Source organism: Ursus maritimus, unplaced genomic scaffold, assembly GCF_017311325.1.
Source record: "Ursus maritimus isolate PB19 unplaced genomic scaffold, ASM1731132v1 scaffold_27, whole genome shotgun sequence".
NCBI lineage: Eukaryota > Metazoa > Chordata > Mammalia > Carnivora > Ursidae > Ursus > Ursus maritimus.
This window is the reverse complement of record NW_024425230.1, coordinates 29,424,277-29,440,975: the sequence shown is the minus strand read 5'-3', so window position 1 is coordinate 29,440,975 and position 16,699 is coordinate 29,424,277. Positions and strand designations below refer to the sequence as shown.

The following is a 16,699-nucleotide window of genomic DNA, read 5'->3' as shown; positions in this document are numbered from 1 at the left end:
CCCCCCCCCCCCCCCCCGCCTGTGCTGCTGTCTGCACAGTTGGAAGCCCTGTAGCGGGGTGAAAAACGGGGTGTCATCTGATGCCTGCCCACCCTGGCTGCTGCTTCTCAGCCCTGCCCAGCCCCACACCTGGTCTCTACGCTGGTCCCAGGGACCTGTGCTGGCGTCCTGTGCCGTCCCTGTCCCTGCCGCAGGGAGACTGGAGGGGAGAAGGAAGAAGGAACCCCGAGAGCTCCCCTGCTGGCCAGCAGAGACCAGACTCTGAGAGGAGTCAGGGGAGGCCTGTGGTTCAACTTCCTGGCAGGGCTGGTGGGAGCTCAGAAGCCGGGGGATCTGCGTAGGCTGGAGCAGCCAGGAGGACTTCCTGGAGGGGAAAGGCCATGAAAATCAAGAAGCGTCTGAGCCCCTTGGTTGGAGTTTCTGCTGGCTTCTCTAGTAGCTGGGTGGCAGTGGACAAACTCTTGGCCTCTCCATGCAAAGCAGAGTATGGCGGACGAGCAAGGAGTGGGCACACACATGTAGCCTCTGCCTCCCAGAGCCGGAGGTCCGAGGCCTACGCAGACCTCCCTTCAGCTGCCCGCTCACACCTAGCTGCCCATTTTCAGAGTGTCGTCCATCCTGCCCAAGGAAAGGCTGAGGGTTTTTCTCCTGACCAAGTTCAGACAGATCTGAGTTCTTCGAATCCCTTGGGAGGTGGGCGACCTGTCAGCCTGGTTCCTCCTCTGTCAAACAGAGATCAACAGTAACGCCTCACAGGGGTGTTTGAGGATTAAGTCACTAACCCAGGGTTGGGTCAGTGGGCTGTCATTCCCATGGTCTTGTGCCCATTTCATTTCGTTTCCATTACCCACCCTGCTGGGGGAGGGTGTTGATAACCTCCTTCTCCCTCAGGTGGGTAGCAAGACCGTAAGTCTTTGGGTTGGGCCCCCATCGCTTTCCGTTTTGAGTTATGTGTTCTGTGGGTCCCAGTTCTGAGATGGGGAGACGAAGAATCTGGGGGCCAAAGTTTCTAGGTGGTTCACGGGTCTCTGGGCCTCAGTCCCCCCACCTGTAATGTGCGGAGGAGACTTCAGGATAAAAGAGAAGGACACTCATGATTTTGAAGTGGCCATTGAAGGTCAGTGCTAAGAGGCTGTATGTAAATGTAGGCAAATGGCCATGCAAAGCTCGCCGCCAGTGCGGGGGGGCGGGGGCAGGGGGACAGAGGCCTGTGTTAGGGCCCTGGGGAAGCCCCGAGTCCCCGCTGCCCAGTGCATGTAGGTAATTAGGCTCCTGAGCGGTAATTAGAAACCTTTCTGGGCCAGGAGTGTCAGCCTCAAGCCGCAGTGGTGCCTGGGGGAGGCGGCTTCCATTAGCCTCTCTAACTCCAGCCCCCACCTCTCCCAAACCACTAGATGGGATTTCCTGTCCCAAGAGCCACTGGGGGCAGGAAGAAGGCAATGAGTTGCTATAATTTAGTTTTAAACATTTTTTAGCCATTAAGTCACCCCTACCCTTAGGGCAGAGGTGCTGAAGACTGCGGGAGGCCCAGGGTGAGTGGGGAGGGGTGTCAGGCAGCACACACTGGAGCCAAAGTGGGGCCATCCTTCCAGCCCTTTCTTGACCCCCAGGGACATTTAGGCTCTCGGAGGGTCTTGTGCCCAGTTCTGCAGCGCCTGACCCTGAGAGGTGCGTGCAGTGGGTATGCCGAGGGCTCTGGACCACCTGCCTGGGCCAGCAGGTACCCTCCAGTCCCACAGCCTGGTGTGCAGCCAGGGACATTGCGGGGCCCTCAGCCCCGGTGTCCTTTGCAGAACCAGAGGTGGGGCTGATCGCACTGCTGCCAAACCGGCCCCACTGCCGGCCAGCCCCGCCCTCCTCAGGTGCGCCCTGCCCTTCCAGAGGGGCGGGCCTAAGTCGGAAGCCCAGTTTTGCTTGTTATCTGTCCCGTGACCTGTCAGAACTTCCGGCCTGGTTCAGAGCCTCTCTGGACCCCCACCCTGAGCCACCTTCTGCCTTAATTAAGTCTTCCATACCACAGTTTTGGAAGCTTAATCCTGGCCTGGTCTAGCACACCGCCACCCCCCCCACCCATTGCTTCCACTGAAATCCTCCTGGTTCCAGCTCCCCTCCACTTCTTGGAAGCTTTCCCTGGTTGCCCCTGTCTCTCCAGTCCGGGGAGGCTCCGAGCACACCTGGCCATGATGGACTCTGGTAGCCAGGAGGACAGAAGCAGGGCCGCATCTTGGTGGGGGCCTGAGGCTGGGCCCAGAGGGGAGACAGATGAGCGGGGTTCATAGACTCCCTTGGGGTCTCGTGCGTCCTTTCCTCCTATCCATCCTGGCCCCGCGAGCATGGGGCGGGCCGCACAGGGAGGCTCCAGGATCCCTGGCTCGCAGAATGCCAAGGCCTCGTGAACCTGCCTGTTGCTCCAGCAGCTGCCCCTGCCCCCCAGACGCTCCAGCTGGGTCCTGTGGCAGAACCAAAGTCTCTGGGGGCCACGGCCCCAAGTTCCCCCAGGTCTCTTGTGCACTTCCCTTTTCAGTGGGTATTTTTAGCTGGGTGTAAACAGTTACTGAAGGCTCCCACGCCCTGTTGGGCAGTGGAGTTTTTGTGAGGGGGGCAGGGCAGGAGCCCCTTGACCGCCCTGGCCTTCTGGCACATGCTAGGCTGTGGGGGTCTGTAGCTGCCCCCAGGGCAGGGAAAGGGCAGCCCGGGAGTTTTTGGGTTCCCAGTTCCCCTTTCTTCCCCCCTCGCTGCCAGCCCGGGCTACCAAGAAAGAATTGCCTGAGGCTGCAGCCACTGACCTCAGTGCTTGGGCACAAAGCCCAGCCTGTTCCCGGGACCCCAGCACAAGGACTGCTGGGAGCAGGGTTTGGGGCAGGAAGTCAGAGTGAAGCACTGACTTCACAGAGTTCCAAAGCCCCCTGTCCCCCAGTCCTCGGCGGCTGTGCTGACAGCTGCTGTCCCTTTGGGGTTAAATATAGTCCTGTCAGTTAGGGGACCTTGGTGTGGCGCAGCCGGCCTAGCTTCCTCCTTTCCTTCGTTGGTTCATTCATTCATTCAACGCTCATTTACTGAGCAGCCACTCTGGGCTCAGCCCATGCTGGGCACATGAGTCAGCTCCCAGCCTTCCCCCCGCAGAACTCCCAGGCCAGGATCAGTGAGGTTCTCCCTGGAGCGCGGGGATGTGTGAGAGGCTGTGGAGGCCTGGAGCGGCCCGTACAGCCGGGGAACTGGGGAAGGCTCCTGGCAGGGGGGGTTGCAAAAGGTGACTTATTTTCAATCTTATTTTCAGGGGGAAGTTAGTAATAGATTCATGTGGTTTTCAAAAAAAAAAAGTCAAAAAGGACAAAATAGCAAATACAGAGTGAAAAGTAATTTTCCCTTAAACTTGACTCGCCCTACTTCCCATCCCAGAGAGAACTCGTGTTGCCAGTTTCCTGTCTTTCAAAGATAATCCGTGTGTATCTGAGTTTAGGGATGATTTGTATGTCCCCTGAAAAACACAACATGTCACATACTGTGGGTGAGGTCCTGCACCTTGTCTTTTTCACAGCCTCTTACTTGGAGTATTTCAGACCTACTGAAAAGCTGAAATAGGGCCTGGCCCTGTGAGTGGAGAGTGCAACTCTTGATCTTGGGGTTGTGAGTTTGAACCCCACGTCGGGCATAGAGATTACTTAAAAAAGAAATAATAATAATAGGAGCGCCTGCGTGGCCCAGTTGGTTGAGCGTCGGACTCCTGATTTCTACTCAGGTTGTGATCTCGGGCCTGTGAGATCGAGCCCCGCTTCCACTCGATGGGGAATCTGCTTGTCCCACTCCTCACCCCCACTTGCACATGCGTGTGCGCATGCTCTCTCACTCTCTCTCTGAAATAAATCCAATCTTTAATAATAAAAAGCTGAAATAACAGTATAATGAATATCCATATATCCTTTACCCGGATTCACCAGGTCTCCACATTTGGCCGCATTTGGTTTACCTCTTTTCTATACCTAGTGGGCATACGTGGGGCTGTTGCTGGTTGAGTGTTGGCTACAGGTGTCATACCTTTCCTTCCTAAGTTGCCATGCCCCTCAGCATGCGCCTCTTACATAATCACAGCACCATGATCACACTTCAGAAATTTGATGTTAAAATTCCCTAGTATTACCTAACATTTCCATTTTCCCAACTGTCATCAAATGATTTTTATAGCTACTATTTTTTTCCCCTCTGAGCCAGAATCCAGTTCAGGATCACTCGCTGAATCTTGTTGTCATGTTCCCTTCTCCCCTTTTCCGGCGTCATGGAGACGTAATTGACGTGTACCGTTGTGTGAGTTCGGGTGTGCGGCGTGGTGGCCTGATGTACGTGTGTTGCTGAACGGTCACCACAGGAAGGTCGGTTAACACCTCCTCACCTTGCTTGAATACCACGTTGTTGTTGTGTCCTGTGTCTCTAGTGTCCTGTTGAACCGAGAACATTCCCCAGCCTCTGTTCATTTGTTTTGTCTTTTCTTTAAAGATTTTATTTATTTATTTGCCAGAGAGAGAGAGAGCAAGCACAAGCAGGGGGAGCGGCAGGCAGAGGGAGGAGCAGGCTCCTCGCTGAGCAGGGAATTGATGCAGGACTCAATCCCAGGAATCTGGGATCCTGACCTGAGCCGAGGGCAGCCGCTTAAACCAACTGATCCACCCAGGCGTCCGGTTTGTTTTGTCTTTCATGACATTAACTTCGAGAGTGCGGGCCAGTTGTCGAGGCTGTGCCTGATTGCATCTTCCCGAGTGGAGTCGGGCTGCCGGGCTCTGCGGGAATTCCACCCGGGGCTGCGCCCTCCTCCGTGCGTCCTAGCGGGAGGCACGCGCCGTCGTTTCTCTCGTTACCGGCGATGCTGAATTCGGTCGCACGGCTAACAAGGTTATCCACCGCGTCTGCCCACAGGGCAGGTGCTGCTGCTACTTTCCCGTTCACCTCTGCGGTGGTCCCAGGAAGCCGCGTCACTGTCTCGTTCCCCCAGAAGCTCGGCCTTCAGTGATTTGAGCTGGCTTTTTGCTGTTTCTGCTTGCTCCATCATGTGGGTGCTCCGTGTCCGCCCCTAAAGGTCTGTTTGGGCCCTGTCACTGCTGGAACGGTCCGTTCCCTCTTAGGGATATCTGGCTGTTTATGGACTTGGTCCCTCATTGATGGACATAAAGAGCATTTCCCAATCTCTTGCTGCCACAGGCGGATTTTGTAGGCTCCTGGGGAACGAGCAAGTCCTCAGTTGTGCCCCAGAGGTTGAAAGGAAGGAAGTTCCTTGGGTAGAGAAGAGGGAAGGAGTAGAGAGGGAACGCTAGGCGGGGAGGTGGGAACAGCCCGTGAGACACAGGTCTGGCTGAGCTGCTGGAGAGCCAGCAAGTCCCAGAAAAGTCAAGGGACTTTCCCAAGGTCACACACATAGCAAATAGGTGGCAGAGCCAGGAACAGGACTGAGAGCCCCCGACTCCCAGAACAGCGTTCCCGCACTACCTCCCCAAAGCGGCCTGAAAGCAGGCTCCCATAACCCCAAAAGGACCCCTGTGTGCCTGGTCCAGGCGGGACTAGGGGCCTAGCTTCACAGTAGCCCCTCCCAGCCGTTGTGGCTCTTTGTCTCTGACCTGGAGTGGGTTGGCCCCCGGCCTGCAGGAGGGAGACCGGCCTGCAGGAGGGAGACCGCGGAGCCACCCCGGGCTCGAGACTTCCCCAGGGAGGAGCCGTCAGAGAGAGCCCGCGGCTTGCGCTCAGCACTTCTGTGTAAGGGCAGGGCTTGCTCCTGGTGCGGGAGGTGCCCACTGCCGTCTCCAGAGCAGTCGCGGCTGCTGCGGGGTTATCACCAACCCATTGTACAGATGGAGAAACCAGGTCCTGAAGTTTCAGCCAGTAGAAGACGGGGGAGGGGTCAGCTCCTTCTCCTGCTCTCCAGATCTGTGGTTGTCTGAGCGCAGCCCCTTGAGGACCCCCTCCCCCAATGAGCACTGCAGCGGGGCTTGCGCCTCCTCTGGGCCCCACTTGCTTCTCTCCTTGGCCCACGGCAGCTGGGCCGCGGTGCAGGGCCTCGGGTGTCTGACACCTGAGCCGGGCAGAATGCTCACCAGACATGTCAACCTCAGGCAAGGCCACCTTGCCTCTTGACCTCGCTCAGGGTCCTTGTCTATAAAATGGGGGAAAGAAAACTAAGGGGATTTGATGAGCCGTAGCATGCCCAGGACAGCGCCTGGCACAGAGTACATGCTCAGAAAACAGGGCCTATCATTATTTGTAGTATTATCATCAAGTCTGTGGGGAGGCGGCGGCAGCAGCTGCAGGCCGCGAAGGGAGTGTTTGCAAACTGACAGCCAGGAGGGTGACTAACGGTGCCACAGCCTCCACGCCCTCCCTGGTGGTGCAGCGGTGGCGAGTTTGGGGGCGGGGGGAGGCCTGGGGATGTGGAAAGCTAGCAGAGCCCCTGTTCAGAAGGGCCTGAAGGTCAGGGAGCCAGCCAAGCCCAGTGGAAGCCTCATCGGGTTCTGGGCTGTCGCCCCTTACTAGCTGTGTGACTTCACACAAGTAGTTCAACCTCACGAGCCTCGGTTTCCGCTGCTGTAGAATGGGGGTGAGAGGAGCTCGCAGCTCACCGCAGTTTGGGGACCACAAGAGCCCAGCGGGTGGTTCCTGTCCCCAAGTCAGTTGGGCGAATGTGTGTTTGATGGGGGGGGCATCTCTGCTCAACCTCGTTGAGCCCCAGTCTGCCTGCTGACAGCAGAGAGCCACGGGCTGGCCTCCGGAGACGAGAAGCACGGTGTAGCCTGGGAGGAAGGGGAAGCCTGTTTGTCTGCAGGAGAGAGACGGGGTTTATGCTGAGCCCTGCGCCCGCCCTTCTCAGTTCGGGGGTCTTATTCTCCTCCCTCCACAGCCTGCGTGCAGGGCCTGCCTGTCCCCGCCATGCAGGGTGAGGGATCTGAGGCTCAGAAGGGTTGAGTCATTCTTCCGAGCTGCAAACTCAACAGAGCCAGGTCTGCCTGACCAGAAGCAGGAGCGAGGCCTGGAAGGGGTGCTGGTTCTCCCTGGCTTCTGCTCCCCTTAGCCGCGCCCTTCCGTGCTGAGGCCCCCAGGCAGACCCTGGTTCCTCACTTTGGCGTCTGAGGCCCCTGCTGCCCTGCAGGGTTGACGCCAGGCCGGCCCCCCTCCCAGCTAGCCCCCGCCAGCAGACCGGTAGCATGCTCGGATGGTCAGGGTATGCTTCCCATCCCCCTCCATGGGCTTGCAGCCGGGCCCTTTCCTCTCGGCTGTCCCTGTCTACCTGACCCCCTTGCTCGGCTGTCACCCCAGCCCGGGCCTCTTTCTCCTGCTTGCCTCCTGTCCCTGAGCTCTCCCCTCTTCAGGGCTCAGCTCTGGGGCTCCCTCTTCCAAGAAACCTGCCGAAGTCCTGCAGTCCTTGCTCACCTCACACGCCCAGGGAACACGCACTCAAGTGTCGCCTCCCACTGCCTGGCCTGGGGTAGGTGGCATTGCAGCCTGGCCCTAGACCTCGTCCATCCTGTCAGATGAGCCTGGGCACAGGACTCCTGGAGGGTTTCTCCTAACACACTGTGACCGTGGAGAAGTCCCCGGCCTGTCCGAGCCTCAGTCTTGTCTCTTGTTAACAGAGAACAGTAACCCCATCCCTGCTCCTGAGACAGGTGCTCTGGGCTTCAGGAAGGCAAGGGCGGTCGAGGGGGCACCGGGCTGGGCCCCCGAGTGCGTGTGCCGGACGGGGCGGCTTGCCACTCCTGGCACGTGGGTTGGCTGGAGTTTTTCTGAGAGGCTCAACTTTGTTGAAGTAAACCGACACACCGGGAAGTGCCCCAGTCATAAGGGTGCAGCTCGGTGAAGTACCACAAGAGCACTCACCCCCCTTCCGGGGCACCGACCCCTCCCCAGGGCAGTTGCCATCTGCACTATGGCCTCGGCCAGATTTTGGACCTTACCCGGCGTAAGTGGGATTACACAGCCTGTGCCCTTCTGTCTGGCTTCTTAGTTAATACCGTTTCGGAGATCCATCATCGTGGTTTCGTCATTCCATTTATTCGTGTTCGCTGCTGAGCAGCGCACCACTCTGAAGGTACCACGGTTCAGCCAGCTTACTCTTGATGGCCATCTGGGCCGCCCCCAGCATGAGGCTGGTGACAGATCGTGCTGCGCGAGCGCTTTTGTGCCCATGTCAGCGGACGCCTGCCCTGTTTTCTCTTGGGTGTGTGCCTAGAAGTGGGATGACTGGGCCATGAGGTCGGCATACATTTGACTTTGGACATACTGCCCAGGCACGTTTTTATAGGCAGCGGAACTCAGAGGCGCACAGAGAACGAGTGACTGACTTTCCCAAGTCACATTGCACCTTCCCCAGGTTCGCAGAGCTTCCCTGGGCTCCCTTCCCCCACAGACCACATAACATCCGGGCCTGGGGCTCGGGGGGCAGGTGGCACTGGTGCTGCTCACCCCCAGAGCTTCCTTTGCCTCTGTTGGCCATTCGGTCGGGCTGGAAGGCCCCCGTGGGCCTAGGGTTGGGGCCCCTCTGTCCCTGGGGGTCCGTAGCCTTCATGCTCCTGCCTCCCCCTGTCCAGTGCTCTCAGGCTGCTGAGACTGGAGACGATGGAGGGTCCTCGCCTGAGTCCCGGCCTGGAGGCCTTCGGTACCTGTTCCTATTGCTGTGGGGAAGGAATGGGAGCCCAGTGACTGGGGAGAGCCAGCCCCTCACCCCCTCGTCGGTCTTCCCTGCTCCCTGCAGCTCTCATGGTACCAAGTGACAGGGTGGCCTTCCTGTGACACGGGGACGCCAGATCTTCTGAGACGATGTCAGCAATCCAGGTACCATGGGGGCAGGGGTCTAGGGTGGTTGAGTTTTCCCCCCACCCCTGGAGGGGTGCTGAGTGGAAGAGAGAGAACGAGGGCTTGCATCGATCTGCTCCTCTTGGCCCAACCCTGGCTTTCAACAAAGGAAAATTCTAGGGTGCACTGTTAGACCCAGGGCCCTCAAAATGGGAGTACAGATCTGAGGGCAGCAGGGAATCTCAGCGGGAAGGCACCCAGACTTCTCGGGGCAGGGGTGGGGGGCAGTTCACCCTGGCTCACAAAGGCCAGCCAAGAGGCTCTGACCTTGAAAGTGGGTGGGCAGGTAGGTGGAGATGGGCCCCTGCCCACCTGTTGCCTGCCCTGCAGGCCGCCTGGCCATCCGGTACAGAATGCATTGCCAAGTACAACTTCCATGGCACTGCCGAGCAGGACCTTCCCTTCTGCAAAGGAGATGTGCTCACCATTGTGGCAGTCACCAAGGTAATCGGGGACCGCACATGGCCACACCTACCCCCTCCCGGCTCTGGGCGTTCCCCCTGGGTCTGGGCTCCCCTGCAGGTGACGGCGGGCCTGAGAACGTGTCTGGGCTGCCCTCTCCCCAGGACCCAAACTGGTACAAAGCCAAGAACAAGGTGGGCCGTGAGGGCATCATCCCAGCCAACTACGTCCAGAAGCGGGAGGGCGTGAAGGCCGGCACCAAGCTCAGCCTCATGCCGTGAGTACCGCTGGCAGCAGTCGGGGTCTGCGGTGTCGGGAGGGGGAGACAGGAAGCCCTGGTTCCCCAGAGGTGTCAGGAAAACAGGCAAGAGTAGGGGTTGGAATGTGTGAAAGCTTTTCGAGATGAGGGGAAGGGCATGGGTGCTAGACCTCAGAGGTGGGGGGTGGGCCTGGGAGGGCCGAAGGAAGAAGGGTGGGAAGCAGAAGATGAGGCGTCAGTGCCGGGCTGAGCTGGTGGGGGCCGTGGCGAGGTGCCAGCCAGAGGGAGGGCCTCAGAAAGTCGAGCCTGGCAAACTCGTGGGGGGTCAGTACCATCGAGCCGCCATGAGCCCTGGCCCGGCCTCCCCCCAGCTGGTTCCATGGCAAGATCACACGGGAGCAGGCCGAGCGGCTTCTGTGCCCACCGGAGACGGGCCTGTTCCTGGTGCGGGAGAGCACCAACTACCCCGGGGACTACACGCTGTGCGTGAGCTGCGACGGCAAGGTGGAGCACTACCGCATCATGTACCACGCCAGCAAGCTCAGCATCGACGAGGAGGTGTACTTCGAGAACCTCATGCAGCTGGTAGAGGTGAGCCAGGCCGGCCCCAGCTCTCCTGGCCTCTGGGAGCCTTGACGAAGCACCTGCTCCATGCCAGGGTGGACCTCTGACCCCCACGATGCCACCGCAGGGAGAGCCGCAGTATCCCCATTTCCCAGGCTGTCTCCTGAGACAGAGGTTCAGAGCAGTGACGGGACCTGCCTCAGGTCACACAGCTGCGAATTAGAGGTGCCGGGACCAGAAGCCGAGTCCGGCTAATCCCAGAACTAGGCTTCCTTGCAGGTGCTCCGAACTTCGTGCCCACGTGTGTGTACAGCAGCACATCCGCAGGAGCTGCGCCCTGCTGGCCGGGGTCCCCCGGGCTCCCGCGCCTGCACGGAGGTGCCCGCATGGCCCTGCAACTCCCAAGGCCAGTTCTGCCGGTCCTGTTGAGGCCACACCTGGCTTCCTGGAGCCCCAGCAGCCCCCCCCCCCCCCAGTGTATCCTGTGGCTGGAGAGGGTCCTGGGCACATCTGGCCAGAGCCTGGTGTCTGGACTGAGCCAGCGCTTACCCTCTGCCTCGGGATGCTGGTGAGGCCTGTGGCCCGGAGTGGTAGCAACAGCCCGGGATCTGCCCAGCACCTGGATGTGACTGGGAAATGGGTCACAGATCTGAGTCTGGCCTCCCTAATCCTCCACCCCACCCCCTGTGGGAAATGAGAAGCCCTCCCGACCCAAAGCAAGTCCCGGCTGGGTGGGCTCGGCCTCTGGCGCCCCCTGGCGGTTGGAGCCAGGCAGTGCATGCGAGCGGCCGGTGGCTCCGTGGGCCGGCACTGAGTGCCTGCCCTGCCCTGCCCTCCCCTCCCCAGCACTACACCTCAGACGCCGATGGACTCTGTACTCGGCTCATCAAGCCAAAGGTCATGGAGGGCACGGTGGCAGCGCAGGATGAGTTCTTCCGCAGTGAGTGCTGTCCCCGCCCCCAGTCCTCACTTGCCTCCCCGCCTCCTCCCACCCAGGCTCCCTGGCACTGCCCCCCTCCCGGAGGCTCTGGAGACCTCCAGGGAACGCGACACACGTGGTCCAGGCTGTGTCTGCTGTGACCCCCGCTCTGGCTTCACCCCTCACTGACACCCCCTCCCCCCGCCAGGCGGCTGGGCACTGAACATGAAGGACCTGAAGCTGCTGCAGACCATTGGGAAGGGGGAGTTTGGAGGTGAGCGGGAGGGGGTGGCAGCCCTGGGAGGGCCAAGGGCCTGTGGAGAGTCCGGGGAACAACCTCCAGCCCTCTTCCCCAGATGTGATGCTGGGTGATTACCGAGGGAACAAAGTCGCTGTCAAGTGCATTAAAAATGATGCCACTGCCCAGGCCTTCCTGGCTGAAGCCTCTGTCATGACGTGAGTTGGGGCCGAGGGTGGGTGCGGAGGTCACCCCGGGACAGGGAGGAGAAGGGGAGGCTTGGCAGGCTCTGACCACCTGCCTCCTGCCGCAGGCAACTTCGGCATAGCAACCTGGTACAGCTCCTGGGCGTGATCGTGGAAGAGAGGGGCGGCCTCTACATCGTCACTGAGTACATGGCCAAGGTGTGCACCTGCCCCGAGGACCTGCCCCCACCCTGGAGCTGAGCACTCGGGCTTCCCAGCTGTCCCAAGCCCCTCACTGCGTCCCCGGGCCCTGGCTCCCTCCGGCCCCTCTCTCTGACTGAGCTCTGAAGTCAGCAGGCAGGGCTCAGCTTTTGTCCTGACTCACCAATTACTCCCTGTGACAAGCTGTTTACCTTGCCAAGCCTCCATTTCCTCATCTGTGAAATGGAGACGGTATCAGAGTTTCCCTTAGAGATTTACGAGATTGAAGGGCGGACGCACGGACGCTGCTGAGTGCGGTGGCCAGCTCGTAGAAACGAATACTCGTTTAGCAGTGACGTCCCGGCCCCCTCCTCCGCCTCTCCCCTCTCCTCCTGTCTCCCTCAAGTGTTCCCCCAGCCCCAGCCCATGACTCCAGAGGGCTGGAGGGCAAGTCTGACCTGTGGGGCCGGTCGGTCTGTCTGTCCTGCCCCAGGGGAGCCTGGTGGACTATCTGCGGTCGAGGGGTCGGTCGGTGCTGGGCGGAGACTGTCTCCTCAAGTTCTCACTGTGAGTGAAGCAGCACCCACTGGGGGGACCCTGCCCTGCTGCGGGAGCCCCGTCTGAGGGGACATGTGGCTGGCTCTCTCCCAGAGACGTCTGTGAGGCCATGGAATACCTGGAGGGCAACAACTTCGTGCACCGGGATCTGGCTGCCCGCAACGTGCTGGTGTCTGAGGACAACGTGGCCAAGGTCAGCGACTTCGGCCTCACCAAGGAGGCCTCCAGCACCCAGGACACGGGCAAGCTGCCAGTCAAGTGGACAGCCCCGGAGGCCCTGAGAGAGAAGGTGAAACGGGCCTCTCCCCGGAGCCTGAGGAGTGGGAGATGGGGGTCCTGGGTTCTCCACCCCCCCACCCCCACCAAATCCCGAACTCCCAGCATCTGACACTGCTTTTCCCACCACATGGCAGAAATTCTCCACCAAGTCTGATGTGTGGAGTTTCGGAATCCTTCTCTGGGAAATCTACTCCTTCGGGCGAGTGCCTTATCCAAGAATTGTGAGTTGGGCGCTGGGGCCGGGGCCTGGCTGGGGCTGAGGGTGAGGCTTTTGGAGCAGGGGAGGAGTGGGCAGGAGAGGGAGCCTTTCCCGATCCTGCCTTCCGTTCTGAGCTGCAGACCCGCCTGCGGGACCTCCCAGGTGCCTCTCCTGGGCCTGGCTCTGAGGCCTGGGTCTGAAGGGGATCCCTGAAGCTGAGTCGGGGTCCCCTGGGGGGTCAGGCCCTGCACGGACTGATACCACCCACCTGCCCGCAGCCCCTGAAGGACGTCGTCCCTCGGGTGGAGAAGGGCTACAAGATGGACGCCCCCGACGGCTGCCCGCCTGCGGTCTACGAGGTCATGAAGAACTGCTGGCACCTGGACGCCGCCACGCGGCCCTCCTTCCTGCAGCTCCGGGAGCAGCTCGAGCACATCAAAACCCACGAGCTGCACCTGTGACCGCCGCTCCCCTCCCCCACCCAGGTCGTGGGCCTGCGGGGACTGAACCTGGAGAGATTGTGGACCTGGTGCCCCCACTTGCTGGGCCCAAGCCTGAACTGAGCCCAGCGGGCCAGTGGGCCTCTTTCCTCTGCCCCAGCCTGCGCCCCCTCGGGCCCCCCAGAGACCCCGCCTAGGCCCGGCACCTTTTCTTATGGACCCACCCGTAGGGCTTCGGGAGCCCCACCAAAGGGCCAAGAAGGGAGGAGGCTGGGGAGCGTGGGCAGATGCCCCTGCCGTGGTCAGGCCTCTCCTGGCCTCCCATCTCTCGCCTTCTTAGAGTTTGATTCCTTTCCTTTTTTGAGATTTTTTTCCCGTGTGTTTATTTTTTATTATTTTTCAAGATAAGAAGAAAGAAAGTACCCAGCAAATGGGCATTTTACAAGAAGTACGAATCTTATTTTTCCTGTCCTGCCCACCAGGGTTGGGGAGACCAGGCCCCTCTCTAGGGACCCATCGCCCCAGCCTTGTTCCCCGTTCCGTGTTCCGTGTCCCGTGTCGCCTCGGTCGCCCGTGTTTGCGCTTGACCGTGTTGCACTGTTTGCATGCGCCCGAGGCAGACATCTGTCAGGGGCTTGGAGGTCATTCATGTGCCGCTGCCGCCCGCCTGCCTGCCCGCCTGTGAGATGGAATCGTAATAAACCACTCCATGAGGACACCGCTGCCCGGCCTCGGCGCTTCCTCCGCCGGGCCTGCCTGTCCCACCGGCCCCCTGTCCCTGTGCCATCTTGTCCATCCCCCTGTCTCTGTGAGTGGGGCTGTGCTTGCCCTGGGGGTGCGGGGGTGGGGAGCACGGCTGGGAGATGTAGCCGCTGCTTTGTGTCAGCTGCACGAGCGAGTGTCCTGTGTCTGCCGTGGGGGGGCTCTCAGCAGCCGCCCTCTCCCACTGTCCTGCTGTGGCCCGGGCTGGGCCCGCGGGCCGTCCTGAGCTTGGGACCCCGTCCACAGGGTGATGTCTGAGAGCCCCTGCTGCCTCCCTGCCATGTTCAGGCTGACAGCACAAGGAGGGCTGGAGCCCAGGATGGGGAAGAAAGCCAGGCCTGACCACATGGAAGCCCGGGCCCCTGGTTGGAGGCAAGAGAAATGTCTTATGCCTCAGAAGTTGCTGACCCAGGAGGGTGGGAACGGGAGGCTCCGAGCCGCTGGTGGTGCTCACGGTTCACCCAACATGTAACAGCGCGGCCGCGTCCCACGTGTGGGATGCAGAGGTGGAGGGCCTTCCCCACCCCACCTTGGGGACCACAGATGGAGAATGAGGACCAGCCGTGGCATTTTCTCCCCTCACTCAGGTTGCCCGGATCAGTGGTCAGCGCAGAAGCTGTAAAGATTGGGGGAGGCTCATTTCATTCACTGAGACAGGCACTGGGGCAGGGGGGGAGGGGGCTTGTCCGGTGGCGGCTCTGACCCGGTCCCAGCCAGCAGGACCTGAAACCCAGGGAGCTCGGGCTTTGCCGTGTGTCTCGTGTCTGCCACAGCCCACTGCAGCCCAGCCGCCGGCGTCTGCCCCCAGCCCAGAGCAGCAGCCTCCTCACCGCCCCCAATCCATCCCCTTTGTACAGCGCCAGCCTCATTTTTCCAAGCCCAGACCGTTCCTTCAACAACAGATATTTGAGTAGCTGCTTTGTGCTAGGACTGGGGCTCAGCAATGAGCAAACCAGACCTTGTGGAGTTTTCAGGTGGATTCAGGATTCAGGTGGATTCAGATTCAGAAGGAGAATCACACAGACCACTACAGACTGATAAGTGCTATGGAAAAAACACGTATGACATGGGAATTGGATCTTGTCTGTAGGTCAAGGAGGGCTTCCTATAAGAGGTGGCATGTAAGCTGAGATCAGAAGGGTGAACAGGAGGTGTGGGGGGTGGGCTGCAGCATTCCAGGAAGAGATGTTGGGACTGGAGGGAGGGCAGCTTGTTCCAGGGTGAAGCTGTGCAGGCTTGAGGTGGAGAGGGGGAGGCTGGAGCAAGGATTGGCTTTTGTCACCCTGAGAGCCATGGGGAGCCAGTGACAGGTTCTGAACAGGAAGTTATCTTTGAAACAATCACCCTGGCTATTGGTGGAGAAGTTCCAGGGAGCACAAGGAGGACCGATCAGTGTAAGAGGATGGCAGGAGTGGATGGCCTCGGAGGGATGGGAGAAGTCACCGAGTGAGCTTGCCAATGGCTTCATAATGCAGGTGAAGGGGGGCGCAGAGCCAGCGCGAACCCTGACAAGCAGAATGGCTGCGAGGGGCGGGGAGGACACATCATGAGTTCTATTAAGGGCGTGTTGAGTTTGAGGTGTGCCTTTGAGCTGCCAAGAGGCGATGAGTAAGTTGTTAGAACCCAGAGGCCAGAGCGGGGAATCTGAGAGATCAGTGTGTGGCTCGGGTCGGAAGCCCGGGCCAAGGAGGAGGTCACTTGGGAGGACGTGCAGAAGAGAAGAGGGCCCAGGACCATGCCTGGGGGAGCTCTTTGCATTCAAAGGCCAATGAGAGGAGGCTGACCAGGCAAGGCACAGAGAGGGAGGCAGCAGCCTGCCCTACGGCAGAGGCGAGGGACGAGCCAGCAGGTCCCTTCTTCCCAGAAGACCGGAGCCTGCCCCTGGGGTTAGCCAACGAGGAGGCCACTCGCTGGTGACTTTAGCAAAACCTGAGTTTGTGGGGGTGCAATTTCCGGGCCTGGCTAGGGGGTGTGAGCGCTGCGGGAAGGTCGCCAGTCTTGGGAAACTGAGCTGTAAGGGGAAAGAGGATGAGGTAGGGGTTTGAAGGCGGCAGAGGCGTGAGCAAGTCTGATGCCAAAGGGAAGGACGTTTACCTTCTGGCCGTATCCACGTCTGAGGGGGCAGAAAAGGTAGCAGTGCGGGAATGGAGCGATCCAAGGGGGAGCCTCCCTTTAGAGCAAGAGGGGTGGCTGGGCGCCTGCCAGAGCACAGGGGGTGTGCCTGCAGCGGGAGCCAGCACCCAGGGAGGGAGCCAGTCAGCGCCCCGGTGATGGTCATGGGCAGACCCAGGGCGTGGCAGGGAGCTCTGATTTAGAGTTTGCTGACATCCGTGGTGTATTCTCGCTATGGCCAATGTCGAGCTACCAGCCTGACTTTGCTGGCGGGGCATTTTGACAATTGGCTTGGGTTTAGAGCCCTGCAATCGTGCGTGGCTGTGGGGTCGGGACAGAGAAGGGGCGGGGGCCAGCGGATAGGGACCTGCGGGCATGCAGGCCCACGTAGCCAGGTGCTCCTGGTCTCTCCACCTGGTGGCATGCGAGTCCTCCCCCATCCTTCCTTCCTTCCTTCCTTCCTTCCTTCCTTCCTTCCTTCCTCCCCTCCCCTCCCCTCCCCTCCCCTTCCCTTTCCCCTTTCTTTTCCTTTCTTTCGCGACATAGACAAGGAAAATGGAGTTCTTATCCTCATGGAGCTCATGACGATGGGGATCCCACTCAGGCTCAAGTTGGTGCCCCGAAATCTGGTGAGGTGGAGCAGGCAGGAGGCGCTCGGTGGGTTCTCAGACACCTGGAGGTCGGGCAGGGACAGAGAATGAGGTGCTTCAGACAACGGAAGGGCACTGCCTGGGCAAAGGTGCCTTAGCCTG

At 60.2% G+C, this 16,699-nt stretch overlaps 1 protein-coding gene and 1 long non-coding RNA gene across 5 annotated transcripts in view; one reads left to right on the top strand and one right to left on the bottom strand.

Annotated features, from left to right (window-relative positions):
• Positions 1 to 13,518, top strand: part of CSK (C-terminal Src kinase) — an 18,103-nt gene extending 4,585 nt beyond the window's left edge. The window contains exons 2-15 of one of the 4 annotated variants that reach the window (XM_040642993.1): positions 8,565 to 8,632; positions 8,729 to 8,808; positions 9,160 to 9,273; positions 9,396 to 9,508; positions 9,862 to 10,081; positions 10,322 to 10,432; positions 10,901 to 10,994; positions 11,182 to 11,247; positions 11,330 to 11,429; positions 11,525 to 11,615; positions 12,091 to 12,164; positions 12,249 to 12,444; positions 12,569 to 12,655; positions 12,912 to 13,518. In XM_040642993.1, coding sequence (XP_040498927.1) covers positions 8,794 to 8,808; positions 9,160 to 9,273; positions 9,396 to 9,508; positions 9,862 to 10,081; positions 10,322 to 10,432; positions 10,901 to 10,994; positions 11,182 to 11,247; positions 11,330 to 11,429; positions 11,525 to 11,615; positions 12,091 to 12,164; positions 12,249 to 12,444; positions 12,569 to 12,655; positions 12,912 to 13,094 — 1,464 coding nt within the window. In that variant the 5' untranslated portion in view covers positions 8,565 to 8,632; positions 8,729 to 8,793 and the 3' untranslated portion in view covers positions 13,095 to 13,518. The remainder of the gene's footprint in view (positions 1 to 8,564; positions 8,633 to 8,728; positions 8,809 to 9,159; positions 9,274 to 9,395; positions 9,509 to 9,861; positions 10,082 to 10,321; positions 10,433 to 10,900; positions 10,995 to 11,181; positions 11,248 to 11,329; positions 11,430 to 11,524; positions 11,616 to 12,090; positions 12,165 to 12,248; positions 12,445 to 12,568; positions 12,656 to 12,911) is intronic. The other 3 variants (XM_040642992.1, XM_040642994.1, XM_040642995.1) reach the window with 3 other exon arrangements.
• Positions 6,206 to 9,508, bottom strand: LOC121105541. The gene is made up of 3 exons (XR_005838125.1): positions 9,372 to 9,508; positions 6,736 to 6,738; positions 6,206 to 6,216 (listed from the first exon to the last, which is right to left on the bottom strand). It is a non-coding gene; the product is annotated as an uncharacterized LOC121105541 (long non-coding RNA).
• Positions 13,519 to 16,699: the final 3,181 nt, after the last annotated feature.